The sequence below is a fragment of the Bos mutus genome, chromosome 22 (assembly GCF_027580195.1).
Source record: "Bos mutus isolate GX-2022 chromosome 22, NWIPB_WYAK_1.1, whole genome shotgun sequence".
Taxonomy (NCBI): Eukaryota; Metazoa; Chordata; class Mammalia; order Artiodactyla; family Bovidae; genus Bos; species Bos mutus.
In genome coordinates this window covers 44,286,616-44,310,570 of record NC_091638.1, presented here as the reverse complement: position 1 = coordinate 44,310,570, position 23,955 = coordinate 44,286,616, and the positions used below count along the sequence as shown (strand labels likewise).

At 47.4% G+C, this 23,955-nt stretch overlaps 2 protein-coding genes across 4 annotated transcripts in view; one reads left to right on the top strand and one right to left on the bottom strand.

The window, feature by feature from the left end:
• ARHGEF3 (Rho guanine nucleotide exchange factor 3) overlaps positions 1-21,850 on the bottom strand; it is a 312,998-nt gene extending 291,148 nt beyond the window's left edge. For 2 of the 3 annotated variants that reach the window (XM_070360298.1, XM_070360300.1), the window contains exon 1: positions 21,784-21,850. The gene's annotated coding sequence lies outside the window, so the exon portion shown is untranslated. Of the gene's footprint in view, positions 1-21,542; positions 21,704-21,783 lie in introns of those variants that run through there. The other variant, XM_070360301.1, reaches the window with a different exon arrangement.
• On the top strand, positions 16,899-17,448 carry SPATA12 (spermatogenesis associated 12). Its single transcript, XM_070358950.1, is given in 4 exon segments — positions 16,899-16,926; positions 16,929-17,000; positions 17,328-17,387; positions 17,390-17,448. Coding segments are annotated over 4 exon segments (219 nt in total).
• Positions 21,851-23,955: the final 2,105 nt, after the last annotated feature.

The window sequence follows — 23,955 nt, the reverse complement described above, 5'->3', positions numbered from 1 at the left end:
GCTGACACCACTCACATTCAGCACAGCCCTGTAGCGGAGCTGGAGGCCCCACCTCACAGATGAGAACAGTGAGGCATATGGTACAGTGAAATGCCCTGGCCCAAAGTCCTGTTGCCAACCAGAGCCGAGGCTGGGATTCGAACCCTGGCAGCACGTGCCCTCTTCACTGGCATCCCCTCCTCAAGCCCCACCTCTATGACCTTGGCCTTTCTCTCTCCTGTCTTACTCTTCATCAACAGTCAGTGACAAGGCCTGACCCCCTTCTCTCCAAATCAACTGCTAACACCACTTTAACCTTCCATTATAGCCTGTGGGCTTCCCCAGTGGCGCTGGTGGTAAACAATCTTCCAATCGATGCAGGAGATGCAAGAGACACGGGTTCCATCCCTGGGTCGAGAAGATCCCCTGGAGAAGGAAATGGCAACCCACTCCAGTATTCTTGCCTGGAAAATCCATGGACAGAGAAGCGCAGCGGGCTACAGTCCATGGGGTCTCAAAGAGTTGGCCATGACTTAGCAACTGAGCACATGCATAAAGTATGAGTCCCGTCAGCCAGGTCACTCCCTGGCTTAATCCTTTGCAAGGGCTTTCCACCGGCCAGAAGACACAAATCTTCCTCCCAAGTTTGCCTCCGGGACTTCCCACAGAGCTTCCCCTCCACTCCTCCAGGCTAACTTCTCTCAGCTCAGACCCTCAGCTCTCCCCAGAAGACAAGGCCACAGAGTTCTGTCCAGTCCAGGGTTAAGTCCGGGGTGTGTGGGGTGGGGTGGACTATGGTGGTTGACTGACCAAGGGACTCTGCAGCTGGTCAGAGGCTCAAGGACGGTGAGGTGGCAGCAGAAGGGCCAGAAAGTCAGTCTGGGCAGACAGGCCAGGGCTAGACTGGGAAGGGAGGCCTACGAACGTGACAGGGAGGAGCTAGGATGTAAGCCTGGGACCACGCGTGGCTGAGGAGGCTCACGGAAGCAGGGGAGCAGTGGGGCCAAATTCACACTCACGTGCTACTGGTGGACTGAATCGCCATTTTCTCTGATCTCCTTGAAAGGCAATCTGCCAAGAGCTAACAAAAATTTAAAATCTGCCTGCTCGCTGACCCAGCAATTCCAAGTCTATCAAGGATACTCATTTCAGGATCCCTTCATATTAGCGAAAAAGAGAAACTGGCCTCACTGGCCACCGAGAGGATAAACCACAGCCACAACTCCTCCAAACCCTTGGAGCTGAATGCATTTCAGAACTCATAACATTTGCATTTTACAAAGGTAACAGGAAGTATGTATAGTATGTTCCATACAGCTGCAGCAGGGTCAAGTGGAGCATCCACGGTCAAGTTCGTAAATATTTCTGCAGCTGAACATGTGACTTTCTGCCACACACTCTGAAGAGGCTCCTATTATCTCAGATCTGGGCATCCAATGAGTTTGCATCAAACTTTTTAAAAAATCATGTAGTTGTGTCTTGATTCTGTAACTGTGGATAAGGGATGGAGGACCTGTGGTCAGGTGAAGGAAAAATAAAAAATAGAAAGTGATCAAACATACCCTGAGCCCTGACAAGTCAAGTACGCTCCAGTGCTGACACGCTGGGCCCATGATGGCCCTGGGCCCTTTACTCCTCCAGCCCGCCTAAGTGCTCTTCACTGTTGCCGCCGCCGCCACTAACATCAGGAGCGCGGACTGTGTACCAGGTCTTAGCGCTTTACACTAATTACCCCACTAAATCCACACAACAACCCAGAGGTGGCACTGTTACTCATGTTATCCAGATTCATCGCAAATGCATCCTCCATCATCCAACAGAGAGACTGACGCGCAAAGGGACAGAGCGACTCGCTCAAGGCCACCCGCCAAGGCGCCGCAGTGGTGCACAAGCTGCCAGCCGTCTCTGGTACAGTCAGGCCTGGGAACCTGGGAACTCCGGCTCCAGAGCCTCGGATACTCTTAACACCTGCACCTTCCTCACCTCCTCTTGGTGAAGTAGCTTAAAACTTTGACAGAACATGGCAGACCACAAAGATATAAACAGATACAAGTCAAACCATGCTAGCATTCAGATCCATAACCAGAGTGCTTATTCTCTCTCAAGAAGCCAGGCCTGTCAGAAAGACACCAGCAAGGGCAGCCAAGCATGGAGCCAGGGATCCTCTAGAGCACCAACCGCAGCCCAGGGAACCTCAGGCCATTCAGCTTGGAGATCTGCCCCAGCAGACCCACAAAGCTGCCCTGGGCAATCTACACAACACACTTTAATTTGTTACAAAGGATCAGCCCAAGGTGTGGGTGCCAAGCGTCAGGCCCAGGCAGACAGAAGCAGGTTCCACCTCCTCACTGGATCCCCTCCAACCTACCCAGTAACACCAACCACCACCATCACCATTTAACCATCAGCTTCAGGTAAAGCTAGCCAATGGGCAGGTTCTCTCCCTTCCAGGATGGGATGTTCAGGGACTCCGAGGACACAGCAGATAGATACCTCTCTCCTTTCAACAGCACCACAGTTAGGAACAGCCAACCGCCCTCCTTCCCAAGCGCCAACCCTTTCTGCAAAGGGAGCCTCATGCTAGGGACTGGTGGATGGTGGCTATTGCTCACATGCTATGAGGGTGAGGTGGGTGAGGACGAGGAGGAACACACCAGGGCACCATGGCAGGGGAAAATCCAGCCTCTCACGGGCTCCAACCTCGCCTCCCCTCCAGCCTGCCCTGGCCTCGGACACTGTTTCAGCTCCCCAACCTTCCTTCACCAACTCTAGAGAAAGACTGCCATATATTTTGCATACATAACAAAATGTATGCATACATAACACAATAGTTTGCAACATAAACTACACAAATCTAATGTGTACAAGTTATTAATGTTTTTAGATATTTATACTCCAATATAACCACCAACTTTCACGCATTGGAGAAGGAAATGGCAACCCACTCCAGTGTTCTTGCCTGGAGAATCCCAAGGACAGGTGAGCCTGGTGGGCTTCCGTCTATGGGGTCACACAGAGTCGGACACGACTGAAGTGACTTAGCAGCAGCAGCAGCATAACCACCAACTAAATCAAATTATAAAACATTTATAGCCCTCATTTCTTCATGCCCCCCACCCCCACCCAATAGGCTCCCCCGTCCCTGGGATTCTCCAGGCAAGAACACTGGACTGGGTTGCCATTTCCTTCTCCAATGCGTGAAAGTGAAGTCACTCAGTCATGTCCGACTCTTACCGACCCCATGGACTGCAGCCCACCAGGCTCTTCCATCCATGGGTTGGATGGAAGTACTTCCATCCAAGTACTTCCAGGCAAGAGTACTGGAGTGGGTTGCCATTGCCTTCTCCACGAGACAGATGGGGCTTCCCAAATACCCCTTTCCTTGAACTGGAGCCGGCAGAAGAATCTCTTTTCACCTCACCTCCTGCAGCCCAAGAGAATTCAGATGTACATGACCCTACTGTTTGAATTTCTGGACACAGACCATACACAAAGTACTCTCATCTCATATTAAGCTTCCGTAACTTCCCTTAAGCCCATTTTGACAACTCTCCATGGGTCAAAATCCTTTTAAAATGCAAACTAATCAAGTAGGAATATGCACAGGGATGATGTAAGATAGCATCCGGCTGTCAGATGTGCTGAGCACCCACTGTCTGCATGTATCAGCTGGGGGTGAGTGACGCTATGGGACACACCCCTGTGTCACCATGCTCAAAGCCTGGGGAAGAGACTAAGAAAAAATGGGGGAAGAGAAAGTAAACAGAGGGAAGTGCTAAGAGAAGGACTCCCTTGCAACATTTGAGCCAAGACCTATATATGGAAAGGAGCTGGCCCTGAGAAGAGCAGGGGTTAGAGCATTCTAGACAGGAGGAATGGCATACACAGACTGAGAAACAGCAGGGATGGGGATTAGAAGGCATGACAGGGAGGGGCAGAGTACGCAGTGAAAGGTGAGAAAAAGTTCAGATTTTTTTTTTTCTAATCAGAATCAGAATTCACTGGAGGATTATGCTCTGTTATCCTCTTGAACACAGAAGTTCTCTAGAAGAGCATTCAGTTAGCTGGTCTACTCTGGATTCCTTCTATCACACCATGCTTCAGACAGACAACGAACCACAGCCTCTCAGCCTTTACTGAGCTTGCACACAAATGCACGCTTGCGTGTATGTCCATGAGCATACACACATACATACACATACACCTGCTCCCTTCATGCTACCTCAAGCTGAGGACTTCGTACCTCCACCAGTACTGGGTGAAATGGAGTTGACACTGCAGACTTTTGCATCTCAACTGGTGATTTCTCAACACTTATCACAGCTGTAATTTTACTTACATTCATGCGACTATTTGATTAGCACTTGCTTCCTGAATGAGTGTCTTCTGATTCTAAAACGGCAGAATCTGAGCCTGTCTTGACCATCAAGGCATCCCCAGCACCTAGTATACGGCCTGGCCCAAGGCTAAAATGCTCAATATCACAACACACAGTTTTGAATGCAAAAGTTCAAACACATACAAAAGCAGAAAAAATATAACCACCATACAACCCCCATAGTCAAGTCATTCCTAACCTTTTCTCTTCTATACCCCTCCCAATGAACGAAACCCCAGCCGTCATATCACTCAGTATGTACTTGTTGAATGAATGTATAAATGAATGTCTTTTTGTAATGGACAAAAAACCGGGTACTTAATTTTACTCTTACTGATTTTTCTGTTGATACTAGACAGACAGGAAAAAAGTCGAGGATGGGCCACCTGGATGAGTCAGTTTACCAACTGGTTAACTCCAATAAAACTTCAGGAGATGAGATTTAAACTATGGGCTAAGATGAATCTCCCTTCCCCCCTGTTCACTGGATTTAACCTTTTTGGTCCTGTTCTCATCATTGCCACATTCATTAAGAAGTGGCAGTAAGCAGGGAAAAATTACATATTTCCCACAATCTCTTTCAAATAAAATACTGAAGGAACAAGTTTCTTTTCATTAAACAAGACATGTAGCCTTTTACACACAGAAAAACAATGCCTTAGAAACAAGTATTATATTATAGCTTGCTCCCTCCGGGGCAAACTATACTACACTTATTTATTGGAATATTTAAAGTAATTTGTTCCAAAGGAGCCTGGTCCTTCTGAAATACCATCACCATTTTACAAACATTGGACAGAACTGTCATGACTGTGATACTCACAGTGCCCTGCAGAGTGAGGGGCACTGAGTACTCACTGGGTTTGTTTAATGTCATCTACTCTTCAGAATCCCAAAGGAACCAATAAAAATGAACTGAAATGCTAAAATGCAACCAGACCGAATGATCTTTTTGTTGTTGAATATACTTGTTATCTGTATTTTCCAACTTTTTTTCATCAGCACAAAGAAAAAAGTATTAAAGTTGTCTTTAAAACTAAGACCCAGAGATAAAGTCACGTATTGGAGTCTAATCTTGCGCGAATGTGTGTGTGTCTGTGTGTGTTTATGTGCCGTCATGGTTACAAGTCCAGCCTCCTGAATCTCTGCCACGTGCAGCCTGTGTGGCCTCAGGCAAGTTGCTTCATCCCTATAAGCCCATTTTCTCTTCTGTAAAGTGGGACTGATAAGACTAGCTGACAAGGTGAGATGAAGCTTGAAGATTAAATGCACAGAGCCCTGAGCTTGAGCATATTGCTCAAGCAATGTTGCTGCTATTATTATTGTGTTTGTATTTCCAAAAACGAGCAGGGAAAGAACTCTGGACAACGTTAAGGCTCTGCTGGGGAGCCTTCTCAACGCCTGCACAGAAGTGGGTACCCCTGCTACCACCCCCACAGGGGAAGCCAATCAGGGAGTCGGAGGGGGCCTCCACACACCTGGTGGGAAGCTCACAGAGGCCATGGCCTCTGAGTCACAGCCCAGCCCCTCCCTGCCACATCCCTTTGTTCCCTGGAGGGTGAGCTGTGACTCACATGGTCTCTAGCTCTGGGTTGGGCCCATCTGACCCAGGACAGAACTGACATAGTCACTAGGAACACTCATCTGGACCCTGTCCTTGTCCCTCCTCTCCCACCCTCTGGCCTGGTGGCCTGCTCGTCCCACGCCAGGTCCCAGCCTGCAGTGTCAAACACTGGAAGGACGCTGTGGGCTCCTGGGTAGTTCACCCCATTGCCGCCACCACCACCCATCCTGTTTCAGTCTGTGCCGTTTTTTCCACCGTGGTTTGCTTCATTTTGAGTTAACTTGAGAATGTAAAGAAAAAGTCCAGGAGACCCACCATAGTTCACACCCATTCACACCCTCTAACTACTCTTACATTTTGAGGGGGGGGTGGAAAAATTTACAACATGAAATTTACCATTTTAACCATTTTTAAGTGTACAATTCAGGAGCACTAAGTACACTAGCAATGTTGTACAACTATCACCATTATCCATCTCAAAACTTTTTCATCATTCCAAACAGAAGCTCCATACTCATTAAACACGAGTTGCTTAATACATAGCGGGGGCCTCCCTCCCCCTGGGCCCCAGTAACCTTCATTCTACTTTCTATCTACATGAACTTGCCTATTCATACGTCATAGAAGTGGAATCATACAATGTCTGTCCCTTTGTGCCTGGCTTACTTCACTTAGCATTGTGTTTTCAAGGTACATCCAAGCTGTGGCTTGTTTCCTCCCTTTCTGTGGCTGAGTAACGTGCCATTGTATGCATGCGCCGTATTCTGTCCATTCATGTGCCAACGGACACCCGAGTTGCTTGTACTTTTCAGCTACTGTGAATAACACTGGTATGAATCTGTGTGTGCAAGCATCTCTGGATACACGTATGGGTACACCCACTTCTTATGGGTGTACACACAGGAATGGAATTGCTGTTAGTACATCACATGGGAGTTCTGTTTAACTCCTCTTGCCCTTTTAAGATGGGCTTCCCAAGGTTCAGTGGTGAAGAATCCGCCTGCCAATGCAGGTGATACAAGCGATGTGGGTTTGATCCCTGGGTCGGGAAGATCCCCTAGAGGAGGAAATGGCAACTCACTCCTGCATTCTTGCCTGGAAAATTCCATGGACAGAGGAGCCTGGCGGACCACAGTCCATGGGGCTGAAAAAAGAGTTGGACATGACTGAGCACACACACCCTTTTAAGAGTTGGGCATCATAACCCAGCAGCTGCCACAGCTAATGCTCAGTGAGCGTTCCTTCACTCTGCTACACACCATTCTGAAGATTTTGTGTGTGTGTGTTAACTCATTTAGTCCTCAAAACAATTCCCTGAGGTAGGGTGTGATTATTTTCACCCCCATTTTACAGACAAATAAACTGAGGTTACCCCTACGGGATAGCAGTGCCAGCATCTGAATACAGATCGATGATGCTTTCACACTCTCTCTCCAGTATGACCAAAAAATAATAATAATAATTGAGCTCTTCTGCTAAAATGCATTTTCTGTCCCGAAAGATGCCTTAGGTACCCTGTAACCTCTTTTCTTGCTCTGGACTAAAGAACTAAAAAAGGGAATGGGGGCAGGGGGTAGGAGTGAGTGGGGATGCTCATTGAGTTGGATTATTCTAGACTCTCTCTTTGCAGTGAGAAATCCAACTCCATCTACATCAGTGAAAAGGGGAATTTGTTGGAAGCATAACGAAACAGCTCAGCCCAGGCACTGGATCACAAGTGATGGGCTCATCTCCCTCCTTATACTGTCACCACTCCATTCTCTCTGAGGAAGGGGCCCCCCCTTACAGCTCTGGTGCCTCTGAGCATTTATTCTGCCACTTTTGAGTCAGGGTGACCCAAGGGAAGCCCATGGCCTATCCTGGCTGGGCCTATATGCATCCCTGGACCAATCACCACAGCCAAGTGGCTGGGCAACCATGACAGGCCCAGCCTGGGCTGCAGTCCCCTCCTGGGATCAAAAGAATGAGGAGTCTTTTCAGAAGAGAGGGAGGGAGGCAGGGCAAATGCCCGACACACACTGCGGTGTAATCTCCAATAGCAACAAATTGGAGGCTGCCCAATAGTGCTAAACAAAACAACAAGGTTAAATAAAATTGCTACATCCATTCAGTGAAAACAATATGCAGCTGTTCAGCAAGTAATCATGAAGATTATGTAGCAACTTAAGAAAAAAAGAAGTCTTATGGAGTAATGTCTGGTGGGAAAAAACAGGACACACAAATACAGACCCACTTATATGTAACAATTCACATGTAAGAAAATATGGCAAGAATTGTATCATAATGAAAGAATCATCAGATCAGATCAGTCGCTCAGTCGTGTCCAACTCTTTGCGACCCCATGAATCGCAGCATGCCGCTTTTAATCTCTATTTTCCAAAATTTTATTTACTGGTTCAACAAATATTTACTGAGCATCTACTCAGTGCCAGGCGAAGTGTGGGGGATATGGTAGGGAGCAAAATAGAAGAAAAACCCCAGCCCTCATGGAATTTCCATTCTAGTAGGGGAGGCAGAAAACGGTAAGATGAATGAGCAAAATACACGCTACACTGGACGGTGACAGAAGTTAAGAGACAAAATAAATCTAGAAAGGTAGAGAGGAGTGTGGGGGTAGTGCTGACAGTTTAGATATGATGGCCAGAGAAGGTGATATCTCAGTAAAGGTGAAGGAAGTGAGAAACCCCGTTATGTTGAAGAGGGGCTTGGACAAGGGTGGTAGCAGCCCGGGTGACGAGCAGAGACAGAACTGCCCTCAACTGAGGTGTGGGAAGAAGACCAGTGTCCTGGAAGCGAGGTAAAGAAAGAGCTTCGGGGAAGAGAAAATGACCAACTGTCAAACACTGCTGATAGCCAAGCAGGATGGGGCTAGAGAATGGGCCACTGGGATGAAGAGCAGGGCAGTCACTGCAGACCTGGGCAAGAGATATTCATGAGGAATAATGGGCTCAAAAGACTATTGTGGGACTTCCTTGGTGGTCCTGTGGTTAAGACGTCTCGCTGCCAATGCAGGGGGCCCAGGTTCGATCCCTGGTTGGGGGAGCTAATAACATCTCACATATTGTGCAGCAAAACCAAAATATTGAAAAAAAGAAGAAGAAAGAGATAGAGAATTGGGATGGCAACATTATCCAACTGCCAAAGTGGAAGCAAACCAAAGGCCTCCACAACAGATGAATGGATAATCAAAATGTGATCTTTTACATACAATGGAATACTATTCAGCCTCAGGGAAAAAACAAAGCACATTCTGACAAATGCTACCACTTGGATGTAAACTGAAGACATTAAACGAAAGAAGCCAGTCACCAAGAAAGACAAATACTGCCTCACAAATAAATACACGTATTGATTCTACTTGTAGGGGGCATCTAGAGTAGTGAATTCATAGAGACGGAAAACAGGGTGGTGGCTACTAGGGTCTGGGGAGAGGGAGAAATGGACCACAGTCATTTAATGAATATCGGGTTTTAGTTCTGCAAGATGAAAAAGTCCAGGAAACGGCTGCACAACTGTGTGAACATACTTAACACTAAATTGAACACTTAGAGATGTCTAGGATGGTAAATTTCATGTTATGTATAGTTTATCACTTTTTTTATTAAAAAATAGTGAGAAAGCGCAGGGGGCAAATAATTGGGAGTCAGCAAGTGCAGACAATTCTTTCAAGAAATTTTGCTCTCAAATGAAAAGAAATGGCAGTCTGGCTGAAGGAAAGAAGTGCGTGGGTTGTTTTCTTTTTTTCTTTAAATTGGAAAAAATAACAGCATGCGTGTTTATGTACTGATGGGACAGACCTCATCATGGGACAGTGTTATTGAATATTTATTTCAAAATAAATGTACTCTGCGATGATGAAAATATTCTGGAATCAGACAGTTGTAACAGCTGCACAACCTTGTGAATATACCCAAAACTACTACTAAATTGTGTATTTTAATGTGGTTGATTTTATGGTATGTGACATATCTCAATTTAAAAAAAAAGATACAATTAAAACTATAATAATGTTGTCTGGGACACCACATTTACACATGCAGCCTGAGTTCCCCCACAGACAGCCCCAGGCACCAACAGTTCCTGTGGCCAGTGACCCAAAGGCCACCACAGCTGTGTGGCAGCTGGTGGCTCAGAAGACAGGAGCAGTCTCCCAAGTTTAGGCTAAAACACAAATGCCTCATTAGCACATAAAGCAATTGAGATCAAACTACTGAACAAGCACCCAGTAGCTGCAGATAAATGGCCCTGCTCAGTTAGGGCCATGAATTTTCAGGCCTGTGATCTAAAGGTGAAATGTAAGAAAAATCCATTCAACTCAAAGGCAGAAAATCTGAGCCACTCCGGCCCCCACCCCATCTGCCAATCCATACTGTCTGTCGCTCTGTAACTGCAGAGGGATGATCTTATTTTGCAATTAGTCATGGCAGATGGAGTTCTTTCTGAAAGTCCTCCCAGCTGTAACAGTACCACGCTTCTGCTTCCATCGCCTTATTCCTTTCTGCTGAACAACTTCAAACAGTATCTTAACCTCTGTGATACTTCATTTTAAATATCAATTTGGCTAGACCCTAAGGCTCAGATATTTCATCAAACATTATTCAAGATGTTTCTGTGAAGGTACAGGAACTTTTTTTAGACAAAATTAACATTTAAACCAATAGAGTTAAACAAGCCAGATTCCACCATATAGTAAGTGCTCAATAAAATTTGGTAGCATTGTCATTATTATCTCACTCTAAGAGGTAATAGTAAAAGAAAGCTGCTAACATTGGTGTCAACTTTACGCCTGTTTTCCTGCAATGCTGCTTAAGAGTCACTTCAGCTCCCTAAGATAACTTGCCAACTCTCTCTCCTCAAAGGACTCAGGCGGTCATTTAAATATTTTCTGACTCACAATGCTGGCCAAGGATTAGTGAGGCCCTGCCCAGCCCAGAACATATGAAATGTGATTTGCTAAGAAAACCACTTGAGTCTGCAAGGCTGCATAGGGCTTTTGTAAAATTAAAGCCATGCTGGAGAGACACAGTTCTCTCCCCCACTGCCCCCCCGCCCCACCGGAGATGTGTCATAAAAAGAGGTTACTCAAGGTCAGTTAAGCTGCACCTTCTGAGGCTGGAACCTCAGCTCTGTAATGCGCTTCCTTGTTTGGGGGCTGGGTTATGTCACTGTGTTTTCCCCTAACTTTCCAGCCGCACATGCAGGCACACACACCCCTCACTTAAGAATGGAAATGAAATCCCTAGGAACTGTTCTTACAGTTTAGGTAAAGGGAATCTGCTAAACCAAAGAAGCTTAGATTTTGAAGATCTCAAAATAATTTCTATTGCCTCTAAGTTTTTCCCCTCCAAAAATGAAAAACTCAGCCCCAACTTTTTTGTAACAACAGTGATAAACAACTCCAATCCCCCACCACAGACAAACACAAATACACACATACATGCATTAGCACTGTTTTGTTTAAAATGGAGCTCTTTGTCCCAGCTTAGAGTACGCTGAGGTGTGAGTGGATTTGCAGTTTCCAATGGAGTCCCCAGGTTGTTCCTTAAATTCAGAAAACCAGGTTCCTACAGATGCACGTGTAGGTGCTGTGCTTCTTGTTTCTTCTTCTGTGAGAATACAACCTTGGACTTGTGCCAAGGCATTACATCTGGAACACATAAGTGCGTTAGGGGTGTAAACTAATCTTTTAATATGTGATAGTATTCCGTTCTTATTTTTATTCCATTCTTCAAACTATGATGCGGGGTGGGGGATTGCTTTGGCAGCAAAAACCCTCCCATTAAATGCAATCTATTTGCCTAGTAGATAAAACAAGTTAAAATGCAGCCTTACTCCAATGCTTTCCACCATTCCCTGGTACCTCCAGGGTGTGGGGTCCTTAGTTCTCACCACACTTCTCAAGGCATGGAGGCGGGGGAATTGGGGAGGATCTTTAGGGATCTTCATCACACCCTCAGAGTAAAGGCAGCAGATCAGTCATATGCTTGGTCAGTGCCAGATGCACTTCCATTCCACAAAATCGGGTGTTAAAAGTTTTATCCAAGGTCTTCAGCCTTAAACACTACACTATATGGTGTCACTTTCTTCAACAATTAAAAAAGATGCTGATGTTCCTGGATTTTTGTCTGTGCAGCCTGAAGGGTGGGCCTCTGAGTGTGTCCCTATAAGACAACGACCTGTGGAGGTGAGTGACGCACCCAGGAAAAGTATTTCAGGACTGGACTTAGTATTGATGAGACTGTCAAACTTTCCACTGACTACGGACTCAGTACAACCCTTGTCAAATACTTAGCTGACTTTTTTGCAGAAATTGACGAGCTGATCTTAAAATTCATATGGGGACCCAAAAGAGCCAAAACAATCACAGAAAAGAACAAACTTGAAAGAATTCATAATTGTTGATTTCAAAACTTACAAGGGTATGCGATTCATGGGGTCGCAAAGAGTCAGACACGACTGAGCGACTGACCTGAACTGAACAAGGGTATAATAATCAAGACAGTACTGACAATGGTAGTATCATAAGGACAGACATATAGATCAATAGAATAGAACTGAGAATGCAAAAATAAACACATTTGTGACTGATTTCTGACAAGGATGTCAAAACAATAAAATAGAAGAATAGTCTCTTCAACAGACTGTGCAGGGCAACAGGGTATCCACATGCAAAAGAATGAAGCTGTACTGGTGCACCTCACACCACACACAAAAATTAACCCAAAATGGATCAAAGACCTAAATATAAGAGCTACAACCGTAGAATCCTTAGAAGAAAATTTAGCCATAAGTCTTTATGATCTTAGATTAGGTAAAGGTTTCTTAGTTAAGACACCAAAAGCAGAAGCAACACAAGAAAAATAGGTAAGTTGGCTTCACCTAAATTAAAACCTTGGGCTTCAAAGGACACCATCAAAGAAGTAAAAAGACCAACCCAAAGAATGGCAGAAAATACTGAAAAATTATGTATCTATCTGATAAGGGACTGAATCTAAAATATATAAAGAACCTTATAACTCAATAGTAAAAACACAACCCAGTTTTTCAAATAAGCAAAAGATCTGAACAGACATTTCTCCAAAGATGATATACAAATGGCTGATAAACACATTAAAAGATAGTCAATCAACACAATACTGAAGGAGAACAAAGTTGGAGGGCTGACACTACAAGACATCAGGATTTACTATAAAGCTCCAGTAATCAAAACAGCACAGTACTGGCAAAAGATGAGACAAAAAAAAAAAAAAAATCAATGGACAGAACAGAGAGCCAAGAAACAGACCCCCATAAATACAGTCAACTGATCTTTGACAAAGGACAAAGGCAATACAATGGGGCAAAGACCATCCTTTCAACAAATGGTGCTGAGAACAACTGAACATCCTCCACACACAAAAAGAAAATCTAGACACAGACATCACATCCTTCACAAAAATTGACTCAAGATATATCACAGACCTTGTAAAATGCAAATGTCTGAAACTCCCAAAAAATAAACAGCAGAAAGCCTAGTGATGGCTTTTTGGATCCAACACCAAAAATACAACCCATGAAAGAAATAATAAACTGGCCTTCATAAAATTAAAAAAATTTCTGCTCTGCAATAGATAATACCAAGAGTAAAAGAAGATAAGCCACAGAGTGGGAGACAGAATTTGTGAAAGACACAAGTGATAAAGGACTGTTATACAAAATATACCAAGAATTCTTAAAACTGAATAAGAAGAAACAATCTGAATGAAAAATGGCCCAAAGACCTTAAAAGACACCTCGACAAAGAAGATACACACATGGCAAGTAAGCATAGGAAAAGATGCTACATATCATCACAGGACAACAGCAAGGCGGATACCATTAGTACCTATGACAAAGGCTAAAATCCAAAATACCAACAACAAAATGCTGACGAGCAGGTGGAGCAACAGGCACTCTCTCATATACTGTTGCTGGGAATGCAAAATGGTACAGTCACTTGGGAAGACAGTTTGAAGGTTTCTTAAGAAACTAAACACACTCCGGCTTCCCTGGTGATCTGGGGGTTAAGAATCTACCTGCCAGTGCAGGGGATGTGAGATCGATCCCTGGTCTGGGAAGATCCCACATGCCACAGAACTAAGCCCGTGCACCACAACTTCTGAGCCCTTGCTTTTGTGCACACCAGCCACACCTACTGAAGCCAGACAACTGAAGGCCACATGCCTAGAGCCCATGCTTACAACAAGAGAAACCACTGCAATGAGAAGCCCATGCACCGCAGCAAGGAGCAGCCCCTGCTCACTGCAAAGAAAGAAGGACACATGTAGCAATAAAGACCCAGCACAGCCAAAAAAAAAACCACAAAAATTAAGGACACCCTTATCATATGATCCACTCCCTGGTGTTTACCCAAAAGAGCTGAAAGCTTATGTCCAGACAAAAAACTGCACATAGATGTTTATAGAGGCTTTATTCATAATTTTCAGTACTTGGAAGCAACCTAGATGGCCTTCAGTAGGTAAAGAGAAAAATAAACTGGGATACACCCAGACAATGGAATGTCATTCAGTGCTAAAAACGTGCTATCAATTCATGAAAAGACATGGGAAGTCTTAAATTCATATTACTAAGTGAAAGAAGCCAAAATGAGAAGGATACACGGTGTATGATTCCAACAGTATGACATTCTAGAAAAGGCAAAACCGTGGAGACAACAAAAAGACCGGTGAATACGGCAAGGGTGGAAGAAGGTATGAACAGGCAGCGCACAGAGGGTTTTTACAGTAGTGAAATATTCTGTATGATACTGTTAAGACGGGTATATGGCATTGTACATTTACCCAAATCCACTGAAAGTAGAATACCAAAAGCGAGGAGCCCTTAGGCAAACTACAGAATTTGCCACTGCAAGTTCATCCTTGGTGATGAATGTAGCATGCCGGTGAGCGAGGCATGTGTGGGAGCAAGGGGGAAATCTCTGTACCCTCCTCTCAATTGTATTACAAACCCAACACTGCTTTAAAAAATACAGTTAAAAAACATATTTAACACCCCTAACCGTTAGGAAATGAAAATCAAAACCGCAATGAGATCACTTCACCTGGGCTAGATTGGCAGTGATCAAGAAGATGGACAGTGGTAAGCATCGGTGAGGACGTGGAGTAACTGGACCCCTCACACACTGCTGTAGGATTGCAGAATGGAACAGCCACAAGGCAAACATTTGGCAGTTCCTCAAAATGTTAATCATCGAGTCACCATACAACCTGCAATTCCACTGCTCAGTATATACCTAAGAGAAGTGAAAATGCATTTCCACATAAATTTGTACACTCTTCCAGGGGAAGGTGAGAGCCAGGGCAGGTAAAAACAAGAGAGCATATGGACACGGAAGGTGCTCTTGGACCTATGGTTAAATGGAAAAAAAAGAACAAGGCTGGAAAAGAATACATACAAAATAAGTGATGATTGTGTTAGCCTTAAAAATATATATATACACAGGTACACAAACTTGTTATGTAAGACTGTAAGAGAAATACACAGCCAGCTGATCATAAATGTTCTTTCTGGATGTAAGCCTGCGATGAGGGAGGTGGAACTTCATTATTTACTCTACAATTTCTGATTTGCTTGCTTTTCTGTTTATTAAGAAACAATCAGGGCATGCCATGCAAAAGATAATTTCTTTCTCTAGCCAAAACAGAAGAAAAAGGAAGAGGCCACTGGAGTTGGGTAGTGAGAGAAGCTGTGAAAGTGGAGAAGAGCAAAAGAGCATCCCAGGTAGTGGGAATAGCAGGAGCAAAGATTTGAAAGTGGATGTCAGGTTCACTGGGCTGTCAGGTTCATTCTGTTATAGGAACCAGTGGAGACCTGGGGTGAAGGTGCATCAGAACTGTGAGTTGAAGCAGCCAAGTTCCAAAGGTGTCATGTACCCCTTAGGGAGTGGCGGCCCTGAGCATGTAGGGGCACTGCTGGGAGAGAACGGGGGCTACAGTTGGGCAAGAGGTCTCAGCAGCAGTTCAACTTGGCCTCTGTCTCACCATAAACTGATCGTCAACTCCATTATCCAGATTTGTCTAATAAGATGGTCTCCAAAAAGAATAACATCCACACCACTGAAGTCCCCAAATCTGAATGAAGAACTTCCAGTGTGTCTGAGCACACCTTTTCGATAGGAGCACAAGGAAGTGATGGAGTGACCTGAGTCAATCCTAAGTACCAGATGATGACCCCAGCAAGCCCCCCAGCATGCAGGCTGTGATGGGGGTAAGCACTTTGCAAATATCTTTTCAATTAATCCTCAGAGCAAAACTCCGAGGTACAGGCAAGCACTACCTCCCTTCACAGATGGACAAACAGGCCTGGGGGCTTCCCTGGTGGCTCAGATGGTAAAGTGTCTGCCTGCAATGTGAGAGACCTGGCTTCAATCCCTGGGTTGGTAAGATCCCCTGGAGAAGGAAATGGTAAACCACTCCAGGACTCTTGCCTGGAATATTCCATGGATGGAGGAGCCTGGTAGGCTACAGTCCATGAGATCACAAAGAGCTGGACACAACTGAGCAACTTCACTGGTTCACTGAAACAGGCTCGGAGAGGTTAAGCACCTTGTCCAAGGTCACTCCCTTGGTTAACACTGCAGCAGAGACTGGAACACAAGACCCCAACTGCCATCTCTACAACCTATAGACACTTCAATCTGCTTCAAAGCCAGGTCAGTACTCTCCTCCAGTTTCCAGGAAAATATTATGGAGCTCAGAATTGGAGTTGAATTCAGAGCTTGGGGTTCTACCAGCAAATTCAGACACATAAAGTTACTATATGCTGACTGGAAGTGGAGGTGGGGTGTTGGGATAAGGAGCCAAGTTGGACCGGTAACTAACTAGCTTGCTCTTTAGCTGGCTGAGCCAGGCAAGACACCAAGCTGCCTCCTCTGTCCTCCAACTCTGGCTGCGGGCCCCAGCGTCTCTTTCTGTGCATTCCTGTTTTGACTTGGGCCCCATGTCCAGTTCTGCCCTGAAAACTTGTGCTTCACCTTGGAAAAGTCAGGAGACACCTGGGAAATGAAAGTGATCCCCTCCTCTAGCCTTCTTACTCCATAGCCACCAGAGACCCTGGGACACCCACCAAATGTCCCAACAAGCCCTCACTGAGCCAGGGGCTGAGCACTCTCTCTGCCTCCCAGGGCTGACATTCCACAGGGATGTGCACCCAAGAGAGGCCTAAGATACTTCAAACACCCATCTCTCTTCATGTCACTGAACAGATATTCAGGGAAGATTCTCTTCACCTCCACCTCTCTCAGCACAACTGACAAGAGGCCCAAGAAGACACACAGTTGGCAAGTTATTCATCACTCCACACCTCAGTTTTCTGGTCTGGAAAATGAGGGTATGTGACACACATAGACATGTTAAGATGTTGGTGCAGGGCTCAGCCGCACAAGGCACAGCCATTCAGATTAACTGGCATTTACTGAAGGCTGCTACTTTGTTCCTTTTCCACAGTATACTCCACCCCCCCCACACACACACACAGCTATAACCAATGAGAATCCTGCATCAAGCCCCCAAGGTTCATGCTCACTTCCAGGCAGCAGTTTCAGGAACATCACTGCCCCAGGCCCCAACCCCTGGAAAGGAAAGACACCAGCCTTCTGGTCAACCAGGAGTGCACACAATGCTGAGATCTTATGCCAGCCACCTGCTAAGATCTGGAGAGAGGGTGGGGGAGGTTCTGCCTATGTTGCCTCATTTCCTCTCTCCCTTCCCCAGGGAGACAGACCATAGCCACATGTAAAGCATGGTCTTCACCAAGCCACCCACAAGGCTGCTCCCTCTTTCAAATGGGTTTCCACTCAAATGCTGCTTCCTGAGAGCCAGTGTTCTTGCCTGGAGAATCCTGGGGGAGCCTGGTGGGCTGCCGTCTATGGTGTCGCACAGAGTTGGACACGACTGAAGCGACTTAGCAGCAGCAGCAGCAGCAGCAGCAGAGATGTTCCCTAACTTAAACCAACCCTGCCTCCGTCCCAGCTACTCTGAATCCCCTTACCCAGTTTCATTTCCTTCATCACACTGACCATACAACTTGGCATCTTGTTATAGGTCTAGTTGTCTATTACCCAGCCTGACCCCTGCGATGTGAACTCTGAAGGGAGGTGCGCTGTTGGCTTCCTTGATGGCTGTGTGTCCAGTGCCAGGGCACTCCCTCCATAAGTGATTCCTGAATAAGTGAAGTAAATTAGCTGAGCTAAGTGGCTAAGGTACACTGGAAAAAAAGCTAAGTCTTCCTCTAAACCTCTCCACAGTGGACCCCGCTCCACTCACCACACTGGTGACCTCCCACAGAAACTGGAACTGACTCAATAACTTAGAATCATATATATAAACATTTTGTTTTCATTCAAGTTTCAACCCGTTTGTGCGAGGTGATATGAATCAGGCGATATCTTTACAAATCATTAAGGTAATGGGTCCAAGGATTAATCTTTTAAAAATATAAATAAGACTATAATTAATAAACTGAGGAATTAACTGGACAAATCTCAAAAAAGAACAAAAAGAATGAAAGAAACAGAGCCCCATACCTCATGGCCACCACCCCTGCTGCCCAATGAGTTACAGGAGTCTGAACGATACAGAGCTTGGCCTCGAAGGTTTCTAAACAATTGCAGTTTTCTTTGATGCCTCTTTGCCTCAGGCTCCCTCCAATGACTCTTGACTCAGGAGCACACTGAGTTCTGGTCAGGGGCTCAGGAACCTTGGAGATGGCAGAGAAATAGAGGCAGCTCACTGGGATGGATGGTGATGGATGAAAGGCTCAGGATGCAACATGGACCAGAAAAACTGGAGCAGCAGCACGCACCTCTCCCCCTCATCAGAGTGATATGGGGACGACATCCCGTTCTCTGCATCCCACATCTTTCTCTGGCAGGAATAGGCTCTCTCAGGAGGCAACGAGTTCCCTTCATTGGAGGATCCGAGCTTGGGTTAAGCAGTAACTAGGAGGAAGTGCTGTGGAGGTGGTTTAAACTGCAGGCTGAACTATGTGACCTCAAAGGTCACACTGTAGACTGGCATTCCTATCGGCCAGTTCCTTTGCATTTCACTCCTCCTAAACCTCTCCAGCCTCCAGGAGCCTCCCTCAGTGGATACTATACATGCTGTGCCTCACAGACATTAAGTGAGCACTTACTGTGTGCCAGGGGCCAGAGTGGAGCAGGGACAAGGGTAACAGGATTCTACATTCTTCTGGGTGGACAAAGACAATAAACCCTTGAGCAGACACATGAGGAAAACCATTTGAGGCAAACTCCAAGAGTAAAATACAATGGGGGAATTCGGGACTTCTCTGGTGGTGCAGAGGATACAAATCCGCCTGCCAGTGCAAGGGATCCCTAGCCTGGGAAGATCCCACATGCTGCAGAGCAACTAAACCTGTGTGCCACAGCTTCTGAACCTACACACCTAGAGCCCGTGCCCCGCAACAAGAGAAGCCACCGCAGTGAGAAGCCTGCACACTGCAACTAGAGAAGAGCCCCCTCTCTCTGCGACAAAGACCGAGTGCAACCAACCAAAAATAAAATTAATTTTTAAAAATGGGGGAACATGACAGAAACTGACAGGGAAGGGGATGCTCTGGACAAAGTTGTCAGGGGAAACTTTTCAACAGAGGAAACATCTGAGCTAAATGGCATGAAAGTACCAGACATGAGAAAAGGCGGTGAGAGAGTGTGCTCAGCAGAAGGAAAAGCATGTGCAAAAGAGAAGTCTGAGAAGTCTCCTGACAAGTTGAGTTCAAATATTCATCAGTTGCACCCTATCCTAAAGGCCCCACCACAGGCCCTAAACACACATCTCGCCCCACCCCCGCCTGCCTTCTTTCCCCACTGACTTCTTTATCAGATTTTTTCAAGTCAAGGCAGAGCTGATTTGACTCTGAACTTTCCACTGGCAGGTGAGCTCTGAGCAAGGGCACAAAGGAACATGTGTGCACCTCTACCTACAGGGACAGAGGAAATGCTGACATCGTGACTCCATAAAAAAGTGCGCCTGTCTTGTATAGGGGACCATAACTCCCATCTTCCCACCTGGCATTCAGGTCCCATATTTGGGGGATGCGGGCCTTTTGTAGAATACGATGTAAAGAGAACCCTCTGAAAAAATACACACCTGTGCTCCAAGCATCTCAGGTGTATTTCAGAAGGTTCTTAGAGCCCCAGGTTCAGAACGTCTATCTGGTTACCACCCCTACAAGAAAAAAACTAAACTGTTTCAGCCCAGGAGCACCCCACTGATGGAACAGACAACCTGTTAGAGGTGAGTAAATGAAAGAGAGGGGGCAAGATCAGGCCCTCAGACCCATAAAGAGACTCCCACACTACCTCTTCTAGCTCTGATAGAAGATGTCAGCCTGTCAGGGGGACCAAGGCCTGAAGGGGTCCTAATGAAACCTTATCCGCTCCACTCCAGTGAGGGAAACATCCCACAACACCCCAGAGCCTCCAGAGAAGGTCCAAGACCCCATTTTCCAGGATTGTCCTTGACAAAGGTCATCTCTAGTCTCACATTCTAAGATAACATTTCACACAAGGCCGGTTAAGCATAGGAAGTGTTAATGCAAAGCCCACGTGTTTCAAGGCGGAAGGGGACACCAGGGCTACTGTGTAAATAATTCAGGTCCTTATCAGGAAACGGAGAAGTGCGGAGAGCTTGCTCACCTAGCTCACAGTGGAGTTAGGGGTGGGGGTGCTCTGTTAATATCAGTCAAAATAGTAACAAGAAGGACAGTTAACCGAGGGAGAACTTAGCCTGTACCAGGCACTACAATAAAAACTTTAATCTTATAAAACCTTTTAAGGTTTGTACTATGATCATCTCCACTCTACAGATGAGGAAACTGAGGCATGAGCAGGTGAAGTAACTTGCGCAAGACTACACAGTTGACACTCAGACCTAGCAAAACTCTTCCACACCCAGGGTAGAAGGTAGTAACACCTGGGCAGTGCATGAACTGCTTAAAAATACGTTTCTGCTACTTCACCCAGGACAACCACCATTTGGCAGTTCTCGCATCCTTGCCCAGTGCTGGAGGCAAGCCTGGTTTGGGCATTAAATGGAGTGAGAGCCCTCGAGGAACAAGCCACTCAGTTTCATCAACGTATAAGCCCTTGATGAGGCCGCTGATACTGCAAGAGCGGTTCTTCCTCGTGGCAAAGCCCACGGGAACTCGACTCAGTAGAAACTTTCACACTCGGAAGACGCTTGCCCGTCTCTAGCTACGAGGGACCGAAGTTCGCCTTAACCCCATGGTGTCCGCCTCCCCCTCCTCCTCCCTGGATCCTCGAGCCGCTTAGTTTAAGCAGCAACGAGCACAGGGGCCCGAGTGGGCCCAAAACCGAAGCCACCGCCCCGCGCGCCCAAAGCCAGGTTCCCCGCCGCGAAATAACTGGTGGTCCTGCGAGCCCCGGCAAACAGCGCCCGACGGGAAGATACGCGGAGGGAAAGGGGCCGCACCCCAAGACAGGTGGCACCTCCGTCCCCGGAAGTGGGTCCGGGAACTTTTAGCCCAAGAGCTAGCAGAGGGTCGGAGTCAGGGTCTCCGGCGGAGCGGCGGCCGGTCGGGGCTGGTGGTGGCACTGCCTACCTGTGCCGCCTCCAGGGTTCCCCTGACCGTTCAGGGTGCCCGGAGCCAGGAGCGCACACTCTGCCGCGGGCACCGGGATGGAACGAGGGCGGCTTGGAGGTGGGGTCTAGCTCCGGCTTGGTGGGTGAAGGTGGAGAGGAATCAGCCCGGGAAGGCCTCCCGCCCCAGGGTGTCTAGCAGGGTCTCCAGCGGGGAAGGTCTAGCGGAGTAGCGGGGCTCCAGGCCAGCCGCCCACACTCACCTCGGCTCCCAGCACGGGATCGACCCGCCGGGCTGCGGCTCGCACCGCGGCTACGACTCTGGCAGCGGCGGCTACGGAGGCGGCTCCCCGGAGCGGGGCGGGGCCGGGGGCGGAGAGGCCGGGCCGGCCACGTGGGCCGGAGGCGGGCCGGGGACCCCAGCGGGCGCCAGGCCGGGTGTCGGGGAACTTGGACTCGGTCACGCTTGGCTGCTGCTCAGCACTTCCCACTCCGCACCCTGTTGGGGTCCCAGGGAAGGCTGGGGACGGAGAAGGGGAGACCTGGCCCCCGGGGCATGCCCAGCACCTATTTGGGAGATAATTTACTGGGTCCGGGAAAGGGTGCGCAGCCTGCCGAATCCCGTTCCCCCGAGGGCAGCTCCGGGGATCTGTATCCCAACGGGAGAGGGCTGTGGCGACTCCCGAGCCATGGGCAGCAGGAGCTGCCCGGGCGGGCGAGGGCCCGGGTCAGGCGCTTGGAGCCCCAGCCTCGCCTACCAGGCTGACCTTGGGCTTGTCTAGTCCTGCCCAAGCCTCACTTTCCCCGACTGTGGGAGTGAGAATAAGGACGAATCCCCGCGCGCCCAGCAGGTTCTCAGGAAATACGTTTGTGGGCGGATGCTGAGCTTGAAAGAGCAGCAGCCAGCAGTGTGGCCTGAGTCTTTCCTGCAGAAATAGACATGAGAATCTAAATACTAAAAGCATTTTCTGTACTCATTCATCCGTTCAACAGATTAAATTCTTCCAGTCCTCAGGACCCCATAAACTCAGGAATAAAAAAAGTCCCTACACACTAGTTATGAGCTCTTATGAAAGTACAAACCATTATAAAAAAGAAAAAGTTCATCAGCTGCTTCCATGTGCCTGGTGAGGACTTCAGGTGCTTCATCTACTTGCCTTGTGAGGTGTAGGGCTTGTATGGGCCGTCTCAGGAACTGAAGCTTAGAAAGGTGAAGCCAGCCCCCAGATCAGAGGAGAAAGCTCCAGTTCCAGGGCTACATTTCTCCGCAGCCATACCTCCAGTACATGGAGGATCAGGCTCTGAGTGGACCTCCTCACTCTCTCTCCATGGGGAGAGCTCTAACCCCCACCCCCTCATTCCACCTCACAAGGGGTAGGGGGATGTTGAGGGCTTCCCAGGAGGGACCTTCCCTGGCAGCAGCCGCTGAGATGTAGATCTCCCAGTCCAGGCACCAATCCCCTGCACACCCGTCACCAGCACCAGGCGTTCAGACCTTCATCTGGCACAGCTGAGACTTCCTTTATTGCAAACTCCTGTCTCTCCTTTGCAGGCACACAGCCTCCTAGGGCTGTGTGACCTCTCCCTAGCCCACAGCTCACCTTCTGGGCCAGAAACTGACCAATGTTGAGCAAAGGAACTTTCATTCCAACTACAATTCCACTTCATTCCACCACACCTTGACCCCAAACCCAGTGCCTCATGACCCATCCCTTTCCTGTGTAAGGATCACACACCCTGTCCACGACTCCATTTCCAAGGCCAAAACCTATATCCAGGTCCCTAATCCTCAACCTTTTCTTCCAGGCCTCTTTTGTTACTCTCCCTCCTCCACACAGTGGAAGATCACTTACTACAGCCAGCCATGTTTATTAGGTAATAATAAAGGGCTTCCACTCCCTCAGCAACCCAGAGCTCGGCAGGCACTTCCACCCCTCAAGTCGACACCTGGTGCTCTACTCGGGCGGCGCTGTCGGAGATAAAATTTCTATTTCCGTTAGATTCCATTTAATGATTGGAGCATCTGCTACATGCCACAGACCATGCCAGACTCTGAACCTCAGCAGTGACTCTGTCACAAGACAGAAAGACATAGTCCCTGACCCCATGGAGCTCACGGCTGATGTGGGAACAGTCAGAGCCATCACTGGGCAGGTTAGGGAGCAGGACGTGGTGAGAGACACACAGGAAGTGCTGGCCCAGATTCGAGCATGGGAAGGCTTCCTGTGCGATGTGGGGCGACAGGGCTGGAGAGGACAGACGTGGAAGCCAAGAGGTGGGAGAACACAGGGCACACTTCTGGAAGCCCATGGAAAGGGGCCTTGATGGCCAAGGTGACACACTAGACCTTGACAATGGAAAGGTCTGGGCAGAGGTGATGGGACTCCACAGCTGCTGAGTGAGGAATGGATGCAGCGGGTCAAAGTCTCCTGGAC